General features: G+C 37.8%; 1 protein-coding gene across 6 annotated transcripts in view; it reads left to right on the forward strand.

The window, feature by feature from the left end:
• The window catches only part of PCCA (propionyl-CoA carboxylase subunit alpha), a 369,338-nt gene that overhangs the window by 122,905 nt on the left and 218,945 nt on the right, over window positions 1-27,488 (forward strand). For all 6 annotated transcript variants that reach the window (XM_067016618.1, XM_067016615.1, XM_067016616.1 and 3 more), the window contains 4 exons: window positions 2,405-2,483; window positions 9,687-9,789; window positions 16,434-16,528; window positions 22,180-22,330. In XM_067016618.1, the coding sequence (XP_066872719.1) occupies window positions 2,405-2,483; window positions 9,687-9,789; window positions 16,434-16,528; window positions 22,180-22,330 (428 nt within the window). The remainder of the gene's footprint in view (window positions 1-2,404; window positions 2,484-9,686; window positions 9,790-16,433; window positions 16,529-22,179; window positions 22,331-27,488) is intronic.

Raw genomic sequence — 27,488 nt, forward strand, 5'->3', positions numbered from 1 at the left:
GTGACAGCATAAAAATATGTACTGTCTGAAATTTAATGACTTATTTGGCGTAAGAAATTGAGTATTATACCTTACCATTATATTATTTTCAATTATAGCTCAAAAATTATATTGAGTTCGTGACTGTAATGTCCCTAACTTCTACCAGTTTCTCCCTCTCTCCCGGTTGTTTAATATTTGGCTTGTTAAATTTTTGCCAGGGAGTCTTCTCTTCTGGGTTATATGTATTCACGGGTCTAACGCTGCATTGCCTCCTTTGGAGGGACCATATTGCAATTGTCTTATTATATATTGCCCTGTTGCCTGACAATTTCTCACCTTTTCTGAACATACAATAGTTTCTTGTTGACAAATTATTTTATGTGTTTTGTTTTGCCGTCTAGTTCCTTGTTACCAAGGACAATTTCCCAATCTTATTTTGAACCTTACAAATCCCTATATGGTCCAGGGTCCATAGGTGAATAAATGACTTAGATGAGATTAATACTGGAATCAGAATTAACTGCAAATTTCCTAATCCTCAGCGGGAACTGAAAATAGTAGAGATATGGGATGTGGATATCATACCTCTCGTGGTTTGCTGTTCACATGGATAAATAGTTTTTGATGGTGAATTGATGACATGTTTTCTGGGGATAAAAAAGACCTTAAGTTGTTTTTAAAAGGATTTCTCAGGCATGCTGGTTTCTAATTTTTAGATATTGTTTCTTCACTGCTCAAAAACAAGCTAATTCTTCTTTACTGATCTCAGTCTAATTCCTTTATGTGGTACTCATTGTGAGGCTGCAGCACTGAACAAGACAGACACCGTTCTTGGTACTCTCAGGCAGGATCTGTAGCACGCAAGAGTGTGTCGTGTCCTGTGCTCCCAGTTTATGTTTTGAGTTCTCCTTTCCTCTGCCGTCCTAGAGATGCTCTGTGTACTTCACATGGTCTCAGTCCTTCGTAAACCTGTCCTGCGCTTCCCCCACCCGTTTCTGCTGTTCCTGCCTTACATGTTCATATCCTGCTCGTCCTTCGTAGCCTTATATAAACGGCCCTATCTGTAATATGCTTTTCTTAATCCCCTTTCTCTTACCTTCCTGTAATTCTTTTCTGAATTCCCGTTGAGAGAATTGTTTGGGTACTTTCCCTCTTTCTTCCTAGATTATAAGGCTCCCAGTGTGAAATTACTCTGTTCATCTTTCTTGTTCTTACTTCACTTAGTATTGCTTTTAAAATGCTGTCGCACACAAGTCTATCTCACATAAATGTAACCAACATCAGAATTTTAAAAATTTAATTACTTATGAATCACTTAGGAATCAAGTGCCATTTTAACTAAGTTGAAGTTAAGTGATGTTTTGTGGTTTAGGGGTCAAAAGGTCTGTGACATTTGGCCCTGTCTTCCCTTTTCGTGAAGATCCTATAGCTAGAGTGTAGTGCTATTAGAGCATCACAGGCCAGGAAGAGTCCTTTAAGGGCCCACTGACCTCTTCTTTCTTCAGAAAAGATGATAAACAAGTGGTCTCAGACATGAGTATCTCCACCTTATTGTCGGAGAACCTCTAAACAAAGAGACTTCACAGCTTTTCTTGATAAATCATTGTAGATGACTCACGCTGTCAGAAATTTTACTTTATAATAACTACTCTAAATACGCAATCCTCTTTACTAACAACAATTTTATTAATTTTCTCTTATAAAACTTTGGCTGGAAATGTCCTTTGTTTGGGGCCTGACTTTGTATTTTCATAATATTCCCTAAGTCTAGATATTTCATTGCCAGTTGACTGAGTGGAGTAGTGCCGTAGCTTCTCCACCGATAGCAGGGAGCTCTGCATCTTCTGCTCCAGTCAGAATATACCGGGCATGGCTTGATTTTTCCCAAAGCCATCATGTCAGTTCTTGCAGATAAAAGCTGCAGGGGTTCCCTGTGATTTTTCAGATGAAAGTACCTCAAGTACCTGTAAACCATTACTTTTGAAAAAAAGGGAATTTAATTTGTTATGTATGCAAACAGCAGCTTTGGGGAATCAAAAGAATGCGTGTGTGTGTGTGCGCGCGCGTGTGTTTCCTTAATACTATAAAAGTTGTTTCTTATATCCTTGGTTAATTAATACTGTATCTATTTCCATTTTTGGAATCCACTGTCAAATTATGTTTTCTTAGCTTTTTATTTCATTATTGGGGAAAATGTTATATTTGTTGATACAAATAGTCTTTTTCTTTTAAAATGATCACACTCATTTAAAAAATATATGTAAGATCATTACACTGATGTTATTTTCCTGACTCTAAAGAAAGGAACTTTTAAATAAATTAGTTATTGTCTTCTGTGTTATCGAACATGTGGTCAGTTGTCATGCTCATGCATCCAAATGATCAAAGTCTGAACTTCTGTCTAATTCTTCCCTGCTGTTAGGCTACCCTGTTATGATCAAGGCCTCAGCAGGTGGTGGTGGGAAAGGCATGCGAATCGCTTGGGATGATGAAGAGACCAGGTGAGATTCTGTCCAAAATATACTTTTGATGAAAATTGCAGTTACTAGAGTTTTATTAAACTGACAAGTAAACAGATACCCAAAGCATAATGGAATAGTTATAATAATCATCTAATTTTTACTCTTCCAGATGGGAAAAATTGAAATTATGCAGAAAAGTTTCTTATTTATATTTTGATGATGATTATCCTATTATCGAAAGGTTTTTACTTTCTCAAACATTAATAAAGGATTATCTTTTTTTTACAGTATATTTTTAAAAATTATAGTCATGATTTTGTCTTCGAGGCAAAAATTACTAACGTTTAGCTATGTAATTCTGAATGTGATCACAGATTTGAACCATATGTATTTGAAAGCAGTCATAATGTTATCTGTTTATGTATTGGTATGTGCATTTGCTTCCCTTTGCTTGTCTACAAAAACAGTGAACTACTATTGTAACTTTATAGTGTGAAATATATTTCCTTTTGAATTTGAAATTATTGTATCTCCTTTATATGCAGTGCACTCTGTTATGAATTTAGAACACTTTCTTAGTAGTAGTTTCAGAAATCAAAAGAAACTTTTAAAACCTAATGTATTGATAACATCGTGGGGATTAGAAAATAATTTTTTTGAACAACTGCCTAGTACAAGCAGGTTTCAAGGGACTCTATTCAGATTTGTATTACATACTTCAAGGTTTGGCAGCAAGAGAGATTTATGTCATTTTTTGAAGGAGGGGAATTTTAAAAAATCACTGAATTATTATCGTTAATGTTGCCTTTCCTGCCCTTCCTCTACCCAAAAGTAATTTGATCTTCCAAATGGTTAGTTCTGTTTTCTCCTTTTCTTTTTCCCTTTCTTCCTATTCCCTGAAATCTCTGAAAGAGAAATCTGGAGTAGTTGGTGTGAAAGTCATCCAATACAAATCTAATTCAGAAATTAGGTTCTAAAGTGAACATACAAGGTAAAAATCTCCTAGAGGTAATATATTACCCTTTAAAATCTGAGGGGAAGACACCACACTGCAGACTTGTACAGCTAGTTTTAACTCTAGAAGACAGTTGTCTCAGGACACCATTGTTTCTTTGGTTGTGTGTTAGAGGTGGGGTGATAATATGTGCCCAGTACAGACCTTTCAGCCCCAGTCTCACGTTCAGTGTGGCACTGATACCAGATACCGACTGAGGTAACATCAGATTCTCCTCTCCCATCTTACACTTACCCAGCATAAATAAACTCATTGCATGGATTGGTGATATTTGTTATTGAGATATTTGATACTGAGAGCCTCCTGTGTGACAGGCAGTGTTTTAGTAAGGTTCCAGGAATACAGCAATGAACAGAGACAGACAAAACAATCCACTCCTCTATGCAGTTCTCTCTATTCCTCTATATCCAGTATATAACTGGATCAGGAGTTCTTAACCTTTGAATTCACAGACGTGTAAAGTTCAGGGACGTTTGTGCGCCTGGATAAGGAAAAATAGTGCATATTTCTTTCACTAGCCTCTAACTGGAATTTAGTGTTTCCTCCAGTATAGACAAGCTACCATAGTAGTAGTATCTGTGGGACTTTTCACCCTTTAAGAGATCCCTTATATTATCACATTACATTGTTGCAGGTATCTCTAAGTTACAGTGATTGTGAGACTTGTTGTTGGAGCTTATTAATGAATAAAGAACCAAGTACATGATATCCCAAATTTGTTTTTAAAAAATATTTTAATACCTATATTTCAATATAATTTGTTTCGTATACAATCCTATGCATATTCTTTTCTACATTTTAAATCACTTTGAACCTTATTTTGACAAGAGGTTCCTATGCTGCATGATACTGCCAAAGGCATCCACGACATAAACAAGGTTCAGAAACCCGTTCTGGTAGGAAGAGACAAACAATGAACAAGATCAAAGTAAATCATATCCTATTGTGGAAGGTGATAAGCAATATAAGAAAAGTAAAGGAGGAAAGGAAGAGACACGAGGAGCGTTGGAGGGAATTCCCATTCTAAACGGGGCTGTCAGGGCTGTCCTCACTGAGAGGGCACACTCGAGCGGGGAGGGAAGCGTGCGGGGGTTAGGATCCGGGCAAGGGAAGAGCCAGTGTGGAGGCGGTCACACAGTAGTGTGTCTGGGGGGATCCAGGGCTGGCCAGCTGGTGGGGGCAGGGGGACCACTAGAAGGAAATGGGGAGCCGATTGTCTAGGACCCCGTAGGCCATTCTTAGTGAGGTAGGGGGCCCCTGGAGGGTTTGAGTAGAGAAGGCACAGTCATGGAACTTCAACAAACTCCTAACATTATTTACATGTTTTGAATTATAAAAATTTTCAAATGTGCAAAGATGTAGAAGAATACAGTGAACTTCTTTGTACGTATCATCCAGATTTACCAATTGTCAAGATTTTGTGACTTCAGTTTTAAAAGGATCACTCTGATTGCTTTCTTGGCAGTAGACTTAACAGGGCGCAGAATCATGCACTCTGGAATCAGGGACACCAGTTGGGAGGCTGTTGAAATAATCCACGCAAAATAATGGGGATGGTGGCTTTCACCAGTGTAATGGTGGAAGTGGTAAGAAAGAGTTTAATTCTGAAAGTAGAGGCGACAGGATTTTCTGAGGGAGGGTTATGGAGTTTGAGTACTTGAGGATGACTTGCAAGACCTGTTTAAGTTACCGTATGTTTTTGCTCTTATTCTCTCTTTGGCCTTAGTGTTGATTTATAAGAATTAAACGGATATGCTGCAACACTAATTTACTTGAAAATTTCTTGGGAAAGGCCGAGAAGTTAAGGTCAGAGTGAGGGCATTTATCTTCAGAATTGAGGTGCTCAACTGAAGAATGGTCTGCTGCTCAGCCTCGCTCTGGAACTCTTTACCTGGTGTGGTTCCTTTTGATAGTGGAGACTTGCGGAGCATTGGTGAACTATGTGAAATGTTTGAGGTTGGGCTGACTAGTTGTTTGTTGTGTGTGGGTGGAAGCAGGCATAAGGGTAGGAGGCGTGCTTAGCCCCATTTTGACCACGTAATTTGTCTTATTTGACTTCTGAAGTTCAGGTGTTGAAGCTGTCTCTTGTGCTTTATTTGTAACCCCTGTGAGTTAGTGGATGTGTCCATGGGTTGGATGGGCTTCCTCACGGGATGGTGACTTTAGACTTCTTACACAGTGACCCAGGGGTCCAAGAGTATTTGTTTCAAATCCAAGTGGAAGCTGTATCACTTTTCATGATCCAGTCTCAGAAGTCACACAGCTTTTGCCTTCACCATATTTTGTTGGTTACCAGTGAGCACAAATTCTACCTGAATTCAAGGGGAGGAGCATTAGACTTCACTTCCTTGTGAAGGAGTGGCAAGTTTCTTAGAAGAGCATATGGAATGGGAGATGCTGTTGTGGCCGTGTTTGGAAAAGACAATCTGCTACAGTCTATTTGTAGTAAAGAATGAGGTAATAAAGATGTTAAACACAAATGAATGGTTTTATAAGAGATGTGTATTTTGTGAACTCTAATTTTTTTTTTAAATCAGTGTTTTCCCCTTTTATATGGCACTTATATAGCCATTTCACTGAAAGCCTTAGCACTTATTTTTCATTATTGTTCTTAGGATCTCATATTTTTAACAGTCATTTCTCCAGGGCTACTCTTAGTAACATATTCTTTTATGGTAGGATTACTCTTCAGTTTCTTGGCAATGAGATTTGCTATGCTGCTTTTAACCAATGGATTTTAATTTAGAATTCAGTGTTTTTGGAAATCGCTGTATCTATTCATATATTGGGCATCTTTGGTAAATAAGTTAACCCTTTCTTGGTCAGTAAGTGTCACATAGTTTCAAAATATTTTCATATAATTAGTAAAAATACATACATAAACAATTTTCTACCTAAAATTACTCTTTTCAACTTGATAAATAAGCCATCTCTAAAACTTTGTTGAAATTAACAGAAGTGTAACATTATTTGATATAATGATACAGGACCCTCATTTTAAAAATTTGCTCTGTATCCTGTTAATTTGGAAAAATCAAAACTTTGGAAAAATTGAGAGAACAGTCCAGAAAACATCCATGTATTTGTCTTCTGGTGTCACTTTGTCTTCTGGTGTCACCAACTGTTAATATCATGCTGCACTGCATTTACTCCTTCCCCCCTCGAGGAAGAAATTTTTGTGCATAATCCACAAAAATTTTAACATTCTTCAGGTGGAAAACTTAGTAGCCATTAATTGCTTTATTCTTTTTTTTTAAACGTAGTTATTGTAGTATAATTGCTTTACAATGGTGTGTTTTTGCTTTATTCTTTTATCTTAAGGAGTGTGTCCCTCTTGTAACATCTTCAGGGAAGTAGCATCTATACTTATCTTAGAATCTTTAGAACATCTGAAAGATTTTAAAAAGTATAGTGTTTGTTGTATTGTATAATAAATTAGGGTAAGAGTCATGGAGGTTGTTGAAAGTGGACTCAGATATTTTCGTAATAATCTCTGGCTTGCTTTTCCTTATCCCTATTTATTTATTTATTTAACATCTTTTTTGGAGTATAATTGCTTTACAATGGTGTGTTAGTTTCTGCTCTATAACAAGGTGAATCAGCTATACATATACATATATCCCCATATCTCCTCCCTCTTGGGTGTCCCTCCCACCCTCCCTATCCCACCCCTCTAGGTGGACTCTCAAAGCATGGAAGCTGATCTCCCTGTGCTATGCGGCTGCTTCCCACTAGCTATTGATTTTACATTTGGTAGTATATATTAGTCCATGCCACTCTCTCACTTTGTCCCAGCTTACCCTTCCCCCTCCCTGTGTCCTCAAGTCCATTCTCTACATTTGCATCTTTATTCCTGTCCTACCCCTAGGTTCTTCAGAACCATTTTTTTTTTTTTTTTTAGATTCCATGTATATGTGTTAGCATACGAGATTTGTTTTTTTTTTTGTTTCTTTTTATGACTGAGTAATATTCCATTGTATATATATGTGCTACGTCTTCTTTATCCATTCATCTGTCAATGGACACTTAGGTTGCTTCCATGTCCTGGCTATTGTAAATAGAGAGCTGCAGTGAACACTGTGGTACATGACTTTTTTTTTTTTTTTTTTCGGTATGCGGGTCTCTCACCGTTGTCGCCTCTCCCGCTGCGGAGCACAGGCTCCGGACGCGCAGGCTCAGCGGCCATGGCTCACGGGCCCAGCCGCTCTGCGGCAAGTGGGCTCCTGCCGGACCGGAGCATGAACCCGCCTCCCCTGCATCGGCAGGCGGACCCTCAACCACTGTGCCACCAGGGAAGCCCATGACTCTTTGAATTACGGCTTTCTCAGGGTATATGCCAGTAGTGGGATTGCTGCCTTATCCCAATTTAAATGAAATGTTATGGCATAAATGGAAAATTGATCATGTCTGAATTTTGGAGTAACCCCACTAGACTTTAGGTGTTGTGAGGGCAGTTTCTGTTTTAATTTTGTATTTCCATCACATATATATATATATATATATATATATATATATATATATATATATGCGCGCACCAGGCACATAGTTTCATGAGTAGTAAGGATTTATTGAATGAATGTATTACTGAGTGCTACAAATGATCTAAATGCAGTTTTTTTCCATGAGCTCCAAAACATGTTGGTAATGCTTTCAAACAGGATAATTTATTTGGGTGACTTTGATTTTTTAAATATTTGGTATTTTTGATTTAAATGCAAAATGAAAACTTTAAAATCATTAGAGCAGAGACAAACTGTAAAGTGCTATGTTTTTTCCTTGTGAATCATTGTATCCCACCTAAAAAAAAGTAGGTTATATGGTATTAAAAACAATGATTCATTGTGCTTTCGTTTCTTCGAGATTTGTGGTTTCCTGAGATCTAAACTCCATTCCCTAAAATCAAGGGAGTAATGGAGGTCTAAGAAAACATGATACCTTTTCTCTGAGAATGCTGAGAAATAGAAATTTTTGCAATATGTTTTCAAATTTATCCTTCTAGTCTGTGTTTACTTGCAATGTTGTATTTTCCAAGCACACAAACAAATGATAGTTATTTCTAATATTTCCAGATGGAGTGTTTGCAAATGAAAGGATTAAAAGAATTTTAATGTTAAACATTAAATACAGGTGTTTGATCTGAAGATTAAGGAACTATTAATTACATAGAAAAGGAATTAAATGTTATACTCTTGAGTATATCAGTGAATGGAATATAACATACTGTAGTTAGTATGGTACTCTAGTTAGGTAAGCAAGTTTGAGTTTTTAATAGACTGAGTGAACTCATTTCAAAATGTATGACTTTAGTAAGCATATTTTAATGATGATAATGTTTAAGTTATAGTTTGGAAATAAAATATACAAAGCAATAATTAAATTCATATTTTTATTTTAAGAAATTGAACTTTTCTCTTTTAATTATTATTTTTGGACAGTTTTAAAGGAGACAAAATTGTAATGATCTGTATGGATGTGTGGGAGGTCATTGCTTATAAAGTTGTGTATTTAAAACATCAGGGGGCTTCTCCGGTGGCGCAGTGGTTGAGAGTCCGCCTGCCGATGCAGGGGATGTGGGTTCATGCCCCAGTCCAGCAGGATCCCACTTGCCGCGGAGCGGCTGGGCCCGTGAGCCTGCGCATCTGGAGCCTGTGCTCCGCAACGGGGGAGGCCACAGCAGTGAGAGGCCCGCGTACCGCAAAAATAAATAAATAAATAAATAAATAAAATAAAATATCAGGGAGTCTTCCTGAGGACCCTCCTTTTGTATTCTTACTGAGTATATTTGCTGTGGCTTTGCCCCGTTTGTGCAATTGTCTAGGTCCTTTATATTTTTGTGTGCATCTTTTGACTTTTGAGTCAAATGGATATGCATTTTTATATATTTTTATTAGTGGAATTAAGGTATAGTAAGGTCAAAGAAATGAAATTTTATATGATTTGTATGGTTTATTAAAAATACCTCATTTTAAACAGTTGGTGAAATAAGTATTGGTATTCCTGTTTCCATAAAAGTCTAGGATCAGGGAAATTAAAGCGTTCACCCAGAGTCACAGAGCTAGTGAGTAGAAGAGTTGTTCAACCAAAATTAATTGAGTTATTTGTATATTAAGTGAATTTTTCTCTGCTTTGTTCAGAAGTAAGCACAAATAAACCTTTAATTAGTTTTCTTTTATATCGAGGGCTGTATTTGTTTTGTGTTCATTTGACTGTTCTGTTTTTCTTTACAGGGATGGTTTTAGATTTTCATCTCAAGAAGCTGCTTCTAGTTTTGGTGATGATAGGCTACTAATAGAAAAATTTATTGATAACCCTCGTCATATAGAAGTCCAGGTTGGTACATTTTAAGATGCTTTTGAATTATTATAACTTTAATATTGCTTACTCCTATTAGAAACACATCCTTTCTTACATTTAGAATGATTGTGAAAGTTCCGGTATCTTCGAATAAGTATGAAATAGAGAATGTACATAAGTTAATTGCCTCCCTTTGGAGTCTGGTATCCTTTTTTCAAAGTGCCAGAATGTTGATTGGATAGGGAATGATACAGAAGCCCAGCTCCAGAAAGCAGTAGTCACAAGATGTCCATCCAGGCCGAATATATTCTACCTAGAGGCACACTCAGTCCCCTTCTGATACTGGGCCAATTTGGGCCATTTTTAAAAGAAAAGTGCCTGACCTGGACTCTTGTATCATTTCAGTTCACAGATGTCTGTGTGAATTATTGTGGCAGGCGTTCTGCTGTTGGATAGAGATGAATAAATCATTTCTTCTACTCAGATTAAGATTGTAGGGCTTCCCTGGTGGCGCAGGGGTTGAGAGTCCGCCTGCCGATGCAGGGGACACGGGTTCGTGCCCCGGTCCGGGAAGATCCCACGTGCCGCGGAGCGGCTGGGCCCGTGAGCCATGGCCGCTGAGCCTGCGGGTCCGGAGTCTGTGCTCCGCAACGGGAGAGGCCACAACAGTGAGAGGCCCGCGCACCGCGGGCCTAAGTTTCTAAGTTTAATTATCACTTTACATAGATATTGTTTTCAGTTAGGAAATCTTCATGTAGATCCTCAAATCTTCCAGAGTGGAAAAAACAAATTGCAAACATATAATCCATTTATATTTTTAAAACATTGAATGTAATGTATTTCTTTCTGAAGCTAGCAGATTTTGTTTTGTTTGTTTTTGTTTTTAGGTATTCTAAATTGAAATATCACATATACAGTGAAGTCCACCTAAATGTACAATTTAGTAAAAATTTATTTATACACATACATAACTGTGTAACAACCATCCAGATCTGTATATGGATCATTTCCATTATATCAAAAGATTCTTTCATACCACTTCCAGGCAATCCTTCTCCTTGGCCACCAAAATTAACTGCTGTTCTGACATCTAATACCATAGATGGTTTGTTTGTTCTTAAGCTGCGTATAAATGGAATCATATGATACATACTTGCTTGTGCTGGCTTCTTTCACACAATATCATATCTGAGGTTCATGAGGCTGTGCATTATCATTTTCTCAAAAATTGCTCTGTGGTGTTCCGTATTTGAATAGCCTGTAGTTTATCCACTTTTCTGATGGTGAACCTTTAGGTTGTTTCCATTTTTTGATATTATGAATAAACTGCTATGTCTTTTTATGAACATATATACTTTCGCATATACTGAGGAGAGGGATTGTTGGATTACATGGTCAGGTTACGTTTAGTTCTAATAGATACTGTGGTTGTTCTATCAATAATATATACTCCTGCCCATGATATATGAATGTTTCCAGTTCAGCCATCTTTTCCAACATTTGGTGTTTTCAGTTTTTTAATGTTTAGCCATTTTGTTGGACATGTAATAGTATCTCTGTTTTAATTTGCATTTCCCTGATGAATATTGATGCTGAGCATGTTTTTGTAAGTTGATTGACCAAAACTGGATATCTTATCTTGTGAAGCAACTGCTCAAGTCTCACCCTTGCTCCCCTTTTTCAAATTAGATTTTTTGGAATTATTGAGTGTTCAGGGTTCTGTATCTATTTTGATTATGAGTCCTTCACCATACACACACACACACACACACACACACACACACACACACACACACAGCATATCTTCCCCCCATCTGTGACTTACCTATTCACTTTATTAATAATGTCTTTCAATGAATAGAAGTTCTCGATTTTGTTGAAGTCCAATTTAAGTCCAATTTGCATACCCAAGTTAGGAGCTTTATTGTTTTAAGTTTGGTATTTAGTCCTGTTCATCTCTTTGAATTTTTTGTTTGTTTGGTGTGAGATGGATTCGTAGTAAATTTTCTTAGATTCTCATACCCAGTTTTTCCAGCATCATTTATTGTGGTGTACATTTGCTGTAATTTTTTTTTTTTTTTTTCCTTCCAGTACGCGGGCCTCTCACTGTTGTGGCTTCTCCATTTGTGGAGCGCAGGCTCAGCGGCCATGGCTCACGGGCCCGGCCGCTCCGCGGCATGTGGGATCTTCCCGGACCGGGGCACGAACCCGTGTCCTCTGCATCGGCAGGCGGACTCTCAACCGCTGCGCCACCAGGGAAGCCCAACATTTGCTGTAAATTAAGTGACATTTGGTCACTGTCTTAATTATTTTGGTTTTGTAGTAAGTGTAAAAATCTGGTATTGTAAGTGGTCTAAATTCATTGTTTTTCTTCAGATAATGTTGGCTTTTTTTAGATCCTTTGAGTTTCCATGTAACCTTTAGACTTTGTCTTGTCAATCTGTCTCTACCTTCTACCTACACTCTCACCCTCCCCCCACATCAGATGGGATTTGGATTATATTGAATCTAGAGATTATTCTGGGGAGAATTAACATCTTAACGATATTGAGTTTTCTAAGTAGAATATCTCTTCATGTATTTATATCTTTAATTTCTCTCAGCATTTTTTTGTAGTTTTTAGTGTAGAGTTTTTATCTATCTTTCATTCGATTTATTCCTGGATGTCTGATAAGTTTTGACACTATTATAAATGTTTTTTTCTAAATTTTATTTACCTTTTGATTGTTGCTTATATGTAGCAACAATTGAATTTTATGTATTAATCTTGTATCCAGTGTCCTTTTTAAATCTACTTGTTTATTTTTTGTGTTTTGGTTATTTATTGCTGAGTGATTAACCATCCCAAAATGCAGTGATTTGAAACATTTAAGGTTGTACAACGATGTGAATCTACTTATTTAATGCCACTGAGTTGTACACTTAAAAATGGTTACAATGCGGCTTCCCTGGTGGCGCAGCGGTTGAGAGTCCGCCTGCCGATTCAGGGGACGCGGGTTCGTGCCCGGGTCCGGGAAGATCCCACATGCCGTGGAGCGGCCGGGCCCGTGAGCCATGGCCGCTGCGCCTGCGCGTCCGGAGCCTGTGCTCCACAACGGGAGAGGCCACAACAGTGAGAGGCCCGCGTACCGCAAAAAAAAAAAAAAAAAAAGTTACAGTGGTAAATTTTGCCTATATTTTGCCACAATAAAAAAAACTACCCAATATTTAACTATTTCTTATGATTCTGTGGGTTCGGCTGGGCACATCTTTTGCCTCACTAGGTGTCTGTCCACTGGGGCAGTAGTCATGTTGGGACTTGAGTGGTTTGGAACATCCAACGTTAGTGCCTTGGAGGATTGACTTGAAGGTGAGGTCAGCCAAGACGTGAGACAGCTGGGCCTCTCTCTTTATTCATTCTTGGGGCATTTCCACAGACTTCTCCATGTGGAATTTCTATCAGGATATCCAGACTTCTTATATTGAGTATCAGAGCTATGTGAAGTAGCCATTCTGCCTTTTAAAGTTTAGGTGGCACAGAATCACTTTTGTTGCATTTTGCAAGTCACTTGACCAGCCTAGCATCATTGCCATAAGTGCTTAGGCAAGGGTGTGCATACCATGGTTTGTTACATTCAGGGCTATTTTTGGATACTAGTTATCACAACCCTTTCTATGGCCCCCAATGATCATGTCCTTCCATAGGCAGAATATATCTACCTTCCTTCCAAGACCAGAATCTCACATTCAGACTTGATTCAGGTATGGATGAAACTTCTTGTGTATGGTTTCTCAAGAGCAATTTTTGTGATGTGAAGATCTCTGTATTTAAAGACAGTGTGACACTCACTTATCAAAAATACAATGATGAGAAAATGATATGACACTGCAATGAATACCCCCTATTCAACAAGGTAGAAAAAGGGAGGCACACAGTATTCAGTGGTTCTTAGCAATTGAAACCCAGAAATTCAAGCTGAGAGAGTGGTGAGATGTGATTGAATTCTGGATATTTTGTGAAGGTAGACCAGATTTTCTAAAGATTGGATGTGATGTATAAGGAAAAAATAAGGCATCAAAGATAGTTTTAGGCTTTTGGTCTGACGAATTATAGGAATGGGACTGTCTTACTGAGAAGGGAAAGACTGTGAGAGGTGCATGTTTTTGGGGAGGAAATCAGGGTATGAAGATGGACCAGTGAAGGTTGAGATGCCCATTAGATATCAAAATGTAGCTGTTGAGTAGACTGTTGGATATTTAAGTCTGTAATTTAGGGGAGATATTTGGGCTACCCTTCACGTAAGATCCTAGAGGCAAAATTAATTTCCCGCCCTTTTCTATATTCCCCATCTAGCACTTACTTGTGCTATTTGAAGACCACTTACACCATTTTATCTTTAGCTATCAGACTTTCCTCATAGACGAAGAAGTCCTTGAGGGCAGAGGCTGGATCTTATTCATTTGTTGTCCCTAGCAACCAGGCAGTGTCCTTCACATTACTAATACTCAGTAAATGTTTGTTCAATTGTTTTAAATAATTATATTTCTACATAAGCTTTTAGTTTATTTTAATTAACCATGGTGTATATTCTAGCCGATATTTTTAAACTTAGGTGAAAATACCTCCCAGTAACTTAAATAGGCAACACAGATGTTTCCCATATCTGGTCTACACTTGGAAGGTTTTATACATATTTTCTTCAGTTTTAATTAATTAATGTTAGATAATTTGTGCACATGATAAAGGGTATTCAATGAAAAGTAAGCCTTCTTCCACCCTTGTCTCCAAGTCCCCTGGTTTCTATCCCTAGAAGCAGGCACTGTTACTGTTTTTTGAATATCCTACCATAGTCTGTGAAGTATATACATGTATATCAACTATTGTTTTTCACACGAGCTGTCACATACTGTATTCTTTTTGTGCTGAAACTGTGTACTGGCAGTAGGAAGGGCACAGCTCCGTGTGGTTTAAACCTGGGCACTGATGGCATTTTATGGGCTGGATCCATGGATGTTAAAGGGCTTGCCATTATGTGGAGCAGTCTATTATGATAAAGCTTTTTCAGTAAGCAGTATATCTGGGAGATCTTTCCGTATTCAGTATGTGCATATCTCTAAAGGGCTGTATTAAAAGTTTAAAAAACTCATGATGTGTTTAAGTATTAACCTCCCTTACAAGCACTTTTAATTTATAATGTTTTCTGGTTACTTTGTCTCTTCATTTGATTAATGGAATTCCCTGGTTGTCCAGTGGTTAGGACTTGGCACTTTCACTGCTGTGGCCTGGGTTCAATCCCTGGTCTGGGAACTAAGATCCCACAAGCTGCGTGGCACAGTTACACAGACTTGAGGGAAAAACAAACTTGATTCTGTGTATATTTGAATCTAGTATTTTACAGTTGAAAATGTTTCTAAGGATTCTTGGTTATTGTGGCTTTATTTCTTGGAGACTAAGTCTACTTTCACTTCCATGTCAATTAGAATAAAAAAGGAGATAGAATAAATTTAACGTTTAAAAATAGTTCTAGATGTACTTCATGCAGTCACCTTTGAGTCTTAGAAATAAAATTCCAACTTACTGGCATTTCATTACTGTAATGTTTTCCTTTGTTTGGAAGCATTCTTGAGGTTTAGGTAGGTTTTATTCCTAAAAATTAACCTTGCAGTCATTTATTAACTGTTCATTTTATAGTTTATTATACTTGTTAAACCATGATCTCTTTTGATTTAATGTTTTCAGCAGCCATATAAAATATTAAGATGATATTATCTACTATTTATAATGCATGGGAAAACAGTGACTTGCCCAGAGAGGTGGCATAGCTGTTTGGAGCTTAACTTAGTGCCTTGTTTTTGGCTTCTAGGAGAGCTTTTACCTCTGTGAACTTAAATATATGCATTCAATAATATGCATCTACTCCTCAATCATGAAAATAGATTAATCTATTTGTGATCAAATATTCTATGCAAAAACATTAATAAAGCATGCTTTATTGTTTCCAGATTTAGCTAATAAGATATATGTTAAATTTGAATTTCAGATAAACAGTGATTTTTTTTTTTTTTAAGTAAAAGTATGTCCCATTCAGTATTTGGGATATATTTTTATTAAAGTTTTTATTAAAATTAAAAACTCCAGTTTATTTCCCATTATTACAAATGGGAAAAAGCATAATGTTATATATTAAGCCCAGACCTTTTACCAGCTTCTTATAACAAAAGTAAAGCACAGTAAAAATATCCAGATATAAGTAACAGACCACGTACTGGTTGTAAATGAAATAGCATTTCCTGATCAACAGACATGATAATATTGACAACAGACAGATGTTTGTGATAATACTTGTGGCTCTCCTGCGTGCCACTGAAATCTAGAATATGTTCCCTTCACTGGCACTCATTGTCCCTCACAAAATTGGTACAGTTGATTCCGATTTTTTTACCCAGTGTATTGGAAATGTAAGATGAGAATTTTTTCCTCAAGTCTTTAATAAAAGTGTTCAGTTGAGTTTTGGAGTGGTAAATATAAAATTTTCCTCCACTAATGTCAACCAAAAGAAGACTGTATTTGAGAGGTACAAATGTTTTATGAGGTTGGAGTATAAAAATCCAAGGGGTGTTGCATGGAGAAAATGTTAATTGGGCACATAGGCTATGGAGATGGCTCTGTAATTTTTCAAGTGGTTTTATTGCTCTTTCAGGTTTTAGGTGATAAACACGGGAATGCTTTGTGGCTCAATGAAAGAGAGTGCTCAGTTCAGCGAAGAAATCAGAAGGTGGTAGAGGAAGCACCAAGGTAAGAGCTTCTCCCAAGGAGACTTTATAGTAGTCTGATTTTTATACATTTCACATATTCCTTTCCCATTTTATTAGCTAAAAGTGCTTTAATAGTAATAGTAGAATCTATTAGTGTGTATATATTAAAAATTTTCCTCATTGAGGTATAATTGACACATAATTATCTCTTGAACAGCACAGTTAAGGATGCTGACCCTCCGTGCAATTGAAAATCCACATATACCGTTTAAAGTAGGCCCTCTGTATATGTGGTTCCTCTGTATCTGCAGTCAGCTGACCTTGGATCTTGTACTGTAATATTTAGTATTGAAAAGTGTAAGTGGATCCTTGCAGTTCAAACCTGTGTTGTTCCGGGGTCAACTATATTATTATTAGTTTAAGGTTTACAATATAACGATTCAATAATTTGTATGTATTGTGAAATCACCATAGGAAGTTAACATCCGTCACCGTATATAGTTACAGAATTTTTTTTTTTGTAATGAGAACTTTTAAGATATACTCTCTTAGCAACTGTCAAATAAGCAATACAGTATTATCATCTATAGTCACCATGCTGTACATTGCATCTCAACGACTTATTTATAATTGGAAGTTTGTACCGTTTATGTCCCCCTCACCCTCAACCGTCAGTCTGATTTCTGCATCTATGAATTTGTTTTTTTTTTTTAAAGATTCCACGTATAAGTGAGATCATACAGTGTTTGTCTTTCTGTCTGACTTATTTCAGTTAGCGTAATGCCCTCGAAGTCCATCCATGTTGTCACAAATGGCGATATTTCATTCCTTTTTTGTTTTTTGGGGTTTTTTTGGGCTGTGCAGCTTGTAGGATCTTAGTTCCCTGACCAGGGATCGAACCTGCGCCCTTGGCAGTGAAAGCACGGAGATCTAACCACTGGACTGCCAGGGAATTCCCAAGATTTCATTCTTTTTTATGGTTGAATAATATTCCACTGCGTGTGTGTATGTGTATATATATACATATATATAATATACATATATATATACATATATACATATATATATGTATATATATATATATATATATATATATATATATATACACACACACACAGACTACATTTCTTCATCCATACATCAGTGGACACTTAGGTTGTTTCCATGTCTTGGCTATTGTAAATAATGCTGTAGTGAACATGGAGGGGGTGCATGTTTCAAGTTTGTGTTTTTGTTTTCTTCGGATAAATACCCAGAAGTGGAATTGCTGGATCATATGGTAGTTCTGTTTTTAACTTTTAAAGTAACTTCCATAATGGCTGCACCAATTTACATTCCTACCAACAGTGCACAAGGGTTCCCTTTTCTTCACATCCTTGCCAACACTTGTTATTTCTTGTCTTTCTGATAATAGCCATCCTAGCAGGTGTGAGGTGATAGCTCATTGTGGTTTTGATGTGCATTTCCCTGATGATCAGTGATGTTGAGTACCTTTTCAGGTACCCGTTGGCCATCTGTGTGTTTTCTTTGGAAAAGTGTCTATTTAGATCTTTTGCCTATTTTAAAATCAGATTTTTTACCTGTTATTGGGTTGTATGAATTCTTTATGTATACTAAGTACTAACCCCTTATCAGACATATGATTTGCAAATATTTTCTTCCATTCAGTAGGTTACCTTTTCATTTTGTTGATAGTTTCCTTGGCTGTGTAGAAGCTTTTTAGTTTGAAGTGGTCTTAATGTATATTTTTATAATTAAGAATTTGCCACGTGATCTTTCTCAGTACTTCAGTACATGAAAGTGAGAGAATACTTGAACAAGAAGTTGGGGTTTTGTTAGAGGAAAAAGTGGGGTGATAACCCACTCTGACTCCCATAGTCTTCTAGGAAGCCTAGACCCTGTTGGTGTGTCTGGGCATGTGGAATTCCTGGGATACCTGCCTTCTAGGCTCTCCGGTTGGCAAAAGTTTCATCAAGTTGATCCTGAATTTCCCGAGCTTATCTCACCGTGAAAAGGCTTTTGGGACATGGTTCTTAGAGATTCCTTGATTCATCAGAACTACTCTGGGCACTTCTCCAAGCCACCTGTCATGTGTTTGGTGTAGCAATTTCATGCAGCTTCGTTTCTACTTTGACGCTACGTTGGTATTTGTATATATTCTGGTTTCCTCTTAGTTCTTAAAAATCCCCAGTTAAGTGTTCATTGGTATTTTTAGTGACCAGACATTAAGGAATATAACCAACTGTAGCTTAATCAGCATAGCCAGTGTGCCTTGAAAAAATGTGCATGTGTGATTTCTGAAAAGATTAGGTCTGAATATGCGTGGATTTTTAAAATCACAGAGTATTGGTAAAAGTCAAATCCTATATCCTCCCCCCAAATTATAGATTTAAATATCCAACAGTCTGCTCAACACCTACATTTCGATATCTGATGGGCATCTCAGCCTTCATTTGTCCATCTTCATACCCTGATTTCCTCCCCCAAAACATGCACCTGTCACAGTCTTTCCCATCTTCACCATGCTGTGAAGAACAGCCCTTTGTGGCCTACATGGGGTGTAGCCCTGTATCTCTTGACCCAGAACCAGGATGTAAGACGAATGGAAGAAGAGAACCAAAAGGAATGTTCTGTCTGTGTCTTTAGGAAGAGTCCTAGAACCTGCCAGTGTTGTTGACTTGGCAGTGATACGAAGTTACGTACTTTTCTAGGGAGTCTGGGATGTGTCTGTTTTCCCAAAGTAACCATGTGCCCAGCTAGTTGAATGGAAAAAGGGGACAGGGGATGATGGTAGAACAGTAACAGTATCTGACATAGCACTTTTGCTGTCTTATGTTTTCTTACCTTCTTGTCTTAACACTTCCAATATAATTAACTTTCTCTTTTTATTGGAAATCCACTCAAGTTTTACCTGGGATAGAAAGCTTTCACAGACGGGGAACCTTGAATCATGATTTTTATTTGTTTCCTTTCTTTCTCTAGAAATGTAAGTTTTTCATATGAACATCTCATCTGTTAGTTGAGAGAAAAATCCAAGGAAAACTTAAAGCAGTAGGAAAAAAAACTAGAACCGATTGTTAATAGTGACTTGATATGTATTTGTGTATTGTGAAATATTAAAATAAAAATAACTGGAATATGCAGTTATCAGTTCCTGGAGTAAGAATCTCCCTCTTTGCTTTGAGTGCAGTGGCGAGCTTGCTTGCAGCTCTGAGTATCACTAGCAGAGTTTATGACAAGGGAAAGAATAAGACCAGACAGGACAAAAATAGCTTTACTCACCTGTGCTTGAGATTATCCATATGTTACAATGTTAATCTTCAGTTGCATTTCCTTTTTTTTCTTTTTGGTTGCATTAATTTTGTCAGCCATTATTGTTGAAATGTCATCTATGCCTGTATATGTTAGGTTAATGCAGAACTGTTATTTATAATAGGTAGATAAGATTCATAACATCCGAATCCAATGATGAAACCTAATGTCATCAACGGGGAGACAGTATGAAGTACACTTCCCACCTGTAAAGTATCCTTGCCTCCCCCTTCAACCAGTCAAACCTGAATCTATTCAATGCTCTAGATCTAATCAGCAGTTTACAAGAAACAGAAATGTAATATGGATGTTAAAAGACCTTGTGGACATTGCATGTAGAGTAATGAGACAGGAAAATGAACAGATCCTTGGCTTAAAAAAAAAAAAAGAAGAGGGCATTACAAGTTAAAAGAATCATAAAGATGTAAAAACCAGTCAAATGCAGTGGCTCGATCTTACTTGGATCCTGATTCAAAGATATTAGCTCTAAAAAGATATTTATGAGATAATCCAGGAAATTTGAATACTAACTGGATATTAAAGCTATTAAGGAGTTCTTGTTAATTTAAAAAGTGTGATTATGTTATAAAAGAGTACTTATAGAAACAGATATGGAAGTTTTTTTTATGGAAGAAGCGATACCTAATTTGGGATTTGCTTTAAAAAAAAAATGGGGTAGTTCCCTGATGGCCTAGTGGTTAGGATTCCGGGCTTTCACTGCCGTGGCCTGGGTTCAGTCCCCGGTCGGGGAACTGAGATCCCATAAGGTGCATGGCACAGCCAAAAAAAAAAAGGGGGCGGGGGAGGTGGGGCTGGTAGAAAAGTGGACATGCAGCACAGACAAAACAAGAATAGCTATGTAGTAATCATTGTTACATATGGGAAACAGGTATGTACAAGTTCATTATACTCTTCCATAATAAAAAGTTCATGAAATGTCATCTAAATCTTACACATTTGAGAATAATTTTAATCCACAAATAGAGAAGTAGTATTTTATTAGAGCCTTTTTTGCACAGAAGCAAAATATGTGAAAATACAGAAATGATTTGATAATATTCTTTTCAGGGTTCATTGAAACCCTTACTTGCCTGCTGGAAGGTGCTTTTTTATTGTGAAACAAAAGTTTGGAGGATTTATTAGATGCACAGTGGATTCTTGTAATTTGTGGTAGTTATTATTTTTAAAAATTAATTAATTTTTGGCTGTGTTGGGTCTTCGTTGCTGTGTGTGGGCTTTCTCTAGTGGGCAGCGAGCAGGGGCCACTCTTTGATGCAGTGCACGGGCTTCTCATTGCGGTGGCTTCTCTTGTTGCGGAGCACAGGCTCTAGGCACGAGGACTTCAGTAGTTGTGTCACGTGGGCTCAGTAGTTGCGGCTCGCTGGCTCTAGAGCGCAGGCTCAGTATTTGCAGCACGTGGGCTTAGTTGCTCTGAGACACGTGGGATCTTCCCGGACCAGGGCTTGAACCCGTGTCCCCTGCACTGGCAGGTGGATTCTTCACCACTGCTCTACCAGGGAAGTCCTGTGGTAGTTATTTTTTGTTTGTTTGTTTGTTTTTGTGGTACGCGGGCCTCTCACTGTTGTGGCCTCTCCCATTGCGGAGCGCAGGCTCTGGACGCGCAGGCCCAGCGGCCATGGCTCACGGGCCCAGCCGCTCCGCGGCATGTGGGATCTTCCCGGACCGGGGCACGAACCCATGTCCCCTGCATCGGCAGGCGGATTCTCAACCACTGCGCCGCCAGGGAAGCCCCGGTAGTTATGTTTTATAAAGTCACTGTGAACACTGAATTAATAAATACTGAAGCATTGCTCCTAGGGGAAATAAAGATTTAAGTTTCTGTGAGCCTCTGGTCAGAACATTTTCATCAACCAATTAATACATAACCTTGTTTTGTATGTGTTTCTGTTGAAAGACACCTTATTTTAATACATACTATTGATTCATTAACCTTGAACTCACCGTCTTGGCCAGCAGCGCTATAATGCTTGCCTGAAGGAAGCTTACCTAACACAGGTTTTCTCCATAGGGCACGACTTCCAATCTTACTTGGAGAAATTATGAATACATATGTTAAATTTAACTTGTAGAAAACAACTACTTGTGCTAAAGTAACTATATTTTATAGATTGAAGTCGCAGTGTAGTGTGGAAAGTTCAGATGTTTTATAAAAATCTTAAGTTGATTTATTTAAACTTGTTATGCTTAATAACACAATAAGCATACATTATAAGCATATATAAGGCATATAATATGAAATCTTAAGTTGATACAGATGATCATATCTGAGTAAACTTTAAGAAAATTTTTATATAATGCACACAAAAGATTACTTAATTTTTGTTCAAAATGTAGGAAATTACTCTTTCTTATTTGCAGCCTTTTTCTGGATTCTGAGACTCGAAGAGCAATGGGAGAACAAGCTGTAGCCCTTGCCAAAGCAGTAAATTATTCTTCTGCTGGAACCGTAGAATTCCTTGTGGACTCAAAAAAGAATTTTTATTTCTTGGAAATGAATACGAGACTCCAGGTAACAGAAACTCTGGTTTTCATTCCTCTCCATGCCTCTATACTTTTCCCTTCTTCACCACCCCTTCTTGTGTTATAAAAACTAAAAATCAACTCCTTAAAGTGTTAAGTATTTAGTTTTTATGCTTGTGCTAAGAAATCTGTTGGAAATGACAGATAAGTATCAGGTTAATTTTTTTTTTTTTTTTTTTTGCGGTACACGGGCCTCTCACCGCTGTGGGCTCTCCCGTTGCGGAGCACAGGCTCCGGACGTGCAGGCTCAGCGGCCATAGCTCACGGGCCCAGCCGCACGTGGGATCTTCCCGGACCGGGGCGCGAACCCGCCTCCCCTGTATCGGCAGGCGGACTCTCAACCACTGCGCCACCAGGGAAGCCCAGTATCAGGTTAACTTAATGGTCAGTATCTATCCCTTCTGCTTTGTTACTGTTAATACTTCATATTGGAAATTCCTTTTTTTTTTTCTTGAACTTTTTTTTTTTTTTTTTGCGGTACTTGGGCCTCTCACTGCTGTGGCCTCTCCCACCGCGGAGCACAGGCTCCAGACGCGCAGGCCCAGCGGCCACGGCTCACGGGCCCAACCGCTCCGCGGCATGCGGGATCTTCCCGGACCGGGGCACGAACCCATGTCCCCTGCATTGTCAGGTGGACTCTCAACCACTGCGCCACCAGGGAAGCCCTTGAACTTTCTTGATGAAGTGCATTAGTTAGGGTTCATGTGCTGATAAGAGAAACTACTCTAGATATGATAAATAGAAAGGGATTAAGGGCTTACCAATCATTGAAAGGGATGGAGGAAGGAAGGTATCTAGAGTGAACTTGCAGGAATGACTCTCAGAACTGTACCACCCAACCTGGCTTCTAGAGGAACTGACACCTCTGCCACGGTTACGAGGTTGAGAAATCAAGCGGCTGCCCTGAAACTTGACTTTAGGGACATGCTTCCTCAGTTTCAGTCAAGGTCTCTGGAAGCCGCTGGTGCTGTAACTCACTAGTGGCTTTATTTCCTTCCTTCTTCCCCCTTTTCTTTGATTTAAATTGTAAACTAACATACACATACAGAACATTACATAGAATACAAATGTGTAGTTGAAAAAGCTATTAGAAAAGCAAGAGTTCACGTAAGCCTCAGTAGGATCGGGAACCAAAATGCCCGGCACTTCCTACCTCTGCCCCTCAACTTCTTCCCCTTCTCAGTGATTCCGCTTCCATCTTCTCATGTACTATTCTGACTGAATTCTAAACATCTCCTGTATTTCTGGATAGTTCTTCCTTTTATTTATGCACACCTGGGAAATAGAATTAATTTTGCCTGTTTCTTTTTTAAACTTTAAATCAGTGGGATCATATTGTATAATTTTTATATTTGGTTTCTTTTCTCAACATTGTGCTTATGAGATCATACCATGAGACTGATTCTCATTTACTGTGGCAGAATTTATGTATCTAGATGCATTTTGAGACCAATGGTAATACATATTTATAGTTTGTATAGGTATTAACCTCAGTAGTTTTTGCTCAAAACTTACTATTACTCCTGCTTGAAATAACTTTTTTAGCTTGTATTCTATTCTTGTGAACATCTTTAGAAGTGGCAGAATTTTGCCTTTTAAAGATTAATTTGATTTTGATTAAAAATATGTCTTTATAATGAAAATATCTAATTAGATAATTAGCTGGGAAATCATGTTTTTGATTACAATGGAGACTTATGTCATGATGAGACTAATAGCTTGTAATACGATTCTGAGCGCAATTTGAAGTGACTACAGTATATTTTTATTTTATTCAAGGCAAAATGAATACTAGACGGTACTTAACAGAATTTTGCAAAATTGATAACCAGTGTTTGTTTAGGGTACTTTGTTATTATGTTCTATTTTTTTTCAATCTATTTATTTTTTGTTTGTTTCTGGCTCATTTATCTCAGCCTGTAAGTTTTTTTAAGTTTGACCCATGGTTGTTTTTGGTATAAGGCTTCCAAAAGTTGATATTTATTATCAAATAATTCTGTGTAGGGAGTCTAAATCATTTAGGTACCTGTGTTTATAGTTTGTTTCATGGATGGCTTGCCAGGAAATTATGTTCAGTACCCTCAAAAAAGATTATAAATGAATTTTAGGAAAAAAATGAAATTCATAAAGAATTTTATTGTATTAGATCTCATAGTACTTAATTTTATGCTGTTTAATAGCACTTTTATAATTTGTCTCCCATTTAATGTGTAACAGTATGTCTTTTCTCTCTTGCATTTGCTTCCAGTGGCAGTAATCTTGTCAGTTACCAGACAAATTAATTTTGATTTTTTTAAGAAGCACCTGTGTGATGGAGGGATAGTTGCTGATGGAGGGTGAAACTGAATGGGAGCGTGAAAAAAGGGTCTTGGATTTGATAGTATTCAGAAAGATATTCTTAGATATTTCAATGACGTCTTTCCGATATTGTTTAAACAATTCAAATGTCCTTTTAATAGTAGGTTTCAAATTTGTTTGCTAACCTTAAATTATAATACTTAAGGCACATTCACCAAATTGTTTATCTTCTAAGATATATGTTATCTCTAATTAGTGTTTCAGTTTGAGCCTGGAGAGCTATAATTTTTATTTTTTCCTTGAAATTTCCTGATTAAACTGTCACTTTTTCCAGCTTTAGTACTTGTATAGTTTTTCCTGGCAACAGAAATGTGAATAGCATCTTCACTTTGCTGGATTTTCTTAAGAGCGATCTTTGAAATAAATACTGTTTCTCCTTAAAGAGAAACACTGAGAAAGTCACCAGGTTTGGTGCATAAATACTGGTTTTGTTCTCAGTCTGGTCAGAATTTATGTATCAGGATTATCTATGCTATCCCCATATATGTTTGTTTTAAAATTCATTGTTTGCTTTTGCTGAAAGATAAAATTCAAATGCTTTTGCTTTACAAGTCCCTTTTCTCTGTGGTCTTAATCTCTCCTTTCTTTACCCTGAATTCAGTTTGACCTCTGTGTGCCTTTATCATGTTACCCCTTTGCTTAGAATGGTCTCTGTTCATTTCTCCTAGTAGGAGTGCACATATGTATCCACCCATGCTCACCTTTTTCCTTCTGTCTTCATTTGAAAGATGGATAGATAGATAGATGGATATGTTACCAAAAAATACAATTTTATTAAAATGTTATTTTAGGGCTTCCCTGGTGGCGCAGTGGTTGAGAGTCCACCTGCCTATGCAGGGGACAGGGGTTCGTGCCCCGGTCCGGGAAGATCCCACATGCTGCAGAGCAGTAGGCCCGTGAGCCATGGCCGCTGAGCCTGCGTGTCCGGAGCCTGTGCTCTGCAGGGGGAGAGGCCACAACAGTGGCCGCAAAAAAAAAAAAGTTATTTTAATGAATTAAATGATATGTAATTTTGCTTGAATAACTTTAGTTTCCTACTTTATTGAATTGAAATACTAAGAATTGGTAATAGTTGGTTAAAAGAAAATCTAAATTGTTCAGAAGAATATACATTGGGAAAACCACTTCCCATACCACATTTTCATTACCACAACCATGTATTTTTCCTGTAGAGGCAACCTTTGTTTTACTTTAAAATATATCTTTTGTGGTATTCCATACCTAATTTAAAGCATTATCGTCTTCATTTTTGTGATTTTTAATATTCAGTTGTATGGATGTACAGTCATATAATTTGATTAGTTTCCTAGTGATAATTTTTGCAGTATTCTGCTCTAGCAAATAGTGCAATTATTGAAAGACCCTATATGTCATCATTTTGCACATGTGGAAGTAGAATTGCCTGGAAAGTGATATGTCCTTTTATAATTTAGTGAAGTATTATCAAGTTGCCTTTTGTAGAAGAACTTGCCTGGCCAAAAAGCAAGTTTTGCCTTTGGATCTGTATGGTAGTGAAAAATTTGTCAAAGTTTCATTTTTCTTATTATGAGTGAGGATGAATTTTTCTTCATAGATTCCTTTACATTTTCTTTGCCCTTTGGGTTTTCTTATTGACTTATAGATATTCTTATTTTTTTGGGAAATCAGCCATTTGTGATATCATCAGGAAGCACTGCTCCATGAATATTTTCACATTTTTAAAGAGTGATGGCTTTATAACCAAAGACCTCTGGCACCTGATTCAATGATAACAGCTTTGAGGATAGAGTGCTAGAGAGAAAGTCTTATCTTTCCCCAGAGCCATTTGTTGACATTCCAGATTGGTAAATAGAGGCCTTCCCCCTCTCTCCCCAGAAGGATTTGTTTACTTCCCAGAGCCAAGTTTGTGCTCTCTCCAGAGATGAAGAAGGGCAGACGTGCCAGGAACTCTTTAAAAAAAAAAAAAACACACACAAAAACAAAACATTTATTTATTTATTTATTTTTGACTATGTTGGGTCTTCATTGCTGTGCATGGGCTTTCTCTCGTTGTGACGAGTGGGGGCTATTCTTTGGTGTGGTGCGCGGGCTTCTCATTGCAGTGGCTTCTCTTTGTTGCAGAACGTGAGCTCTAGGTGCGTGGGCTCAGTAGTTGTGGCTCGCGGGCTCTAGAGTGCAGGCTCAGTAGTTGTGGTGCACGGGCTTAGTTGCTCTGTGGCATGTGGGATCTTCCCGGACCAGGGCTCGAACCCGTGTCCCCTACATTGACAGGCGGATTCTTATCCACTGCGCCACCAGGGAAGTCCCCAGCAGCTCTTATGTAAGCTCTGAGATAAATATTTTTTGGGTTCTGCCCCTGTGATAGTCTGAAGTGGGGTCTCCTGTAGACAGCATATATAGGGGTCTTGTTTTTGTATCCATTCAGCCAGTGTATGTCTTTTGGTTGGAGCATTTAATCCATTTACATTTAAGGTAATTATCGATATGTATGTTCCTATTACCATTTTCTTAATTGTTTTGGGTTTGTTATTGTAGGTCTTTTCCTTGTCTTGTGTTTCCTGCCTAGAGAAGTTCCTTTAGCAGTTGTTGTGAAGCTGGTTTGGTGGTGCTGAATTATCTTAGCTTTTGCTTGCCTGTAAAGGTTTTAATTTCTCTGTCAAATCTGAATGAGATCCTTGCTGGGTAGAGTAATCTACGTTGTAGGTTTTTCCCCTTCATCACTTTAAATGTGTCCTGCCACTCCCTTCTGGCTTGAAGAGTCTCTGCTGAAAGATCAGCTGTTAACCTTATGGGGATTCTGTTGTATGTTA

Source organism: Kogia breviceps, chromosome 16 (assembly GCF_026419965.1).
Source record: "Kogia breviceps isolate mKogBre1 chromosome 16, mKogBre1 haplotype 1, whole genome shotgun sequence".
Classification (NCBI taxonomy): domain Eukaryota; kingdom Metazoa; phylum Chordata; class Mammalia; order Artiodactyla; family Physeteridae; genus Kogia; species Kogia breviceps.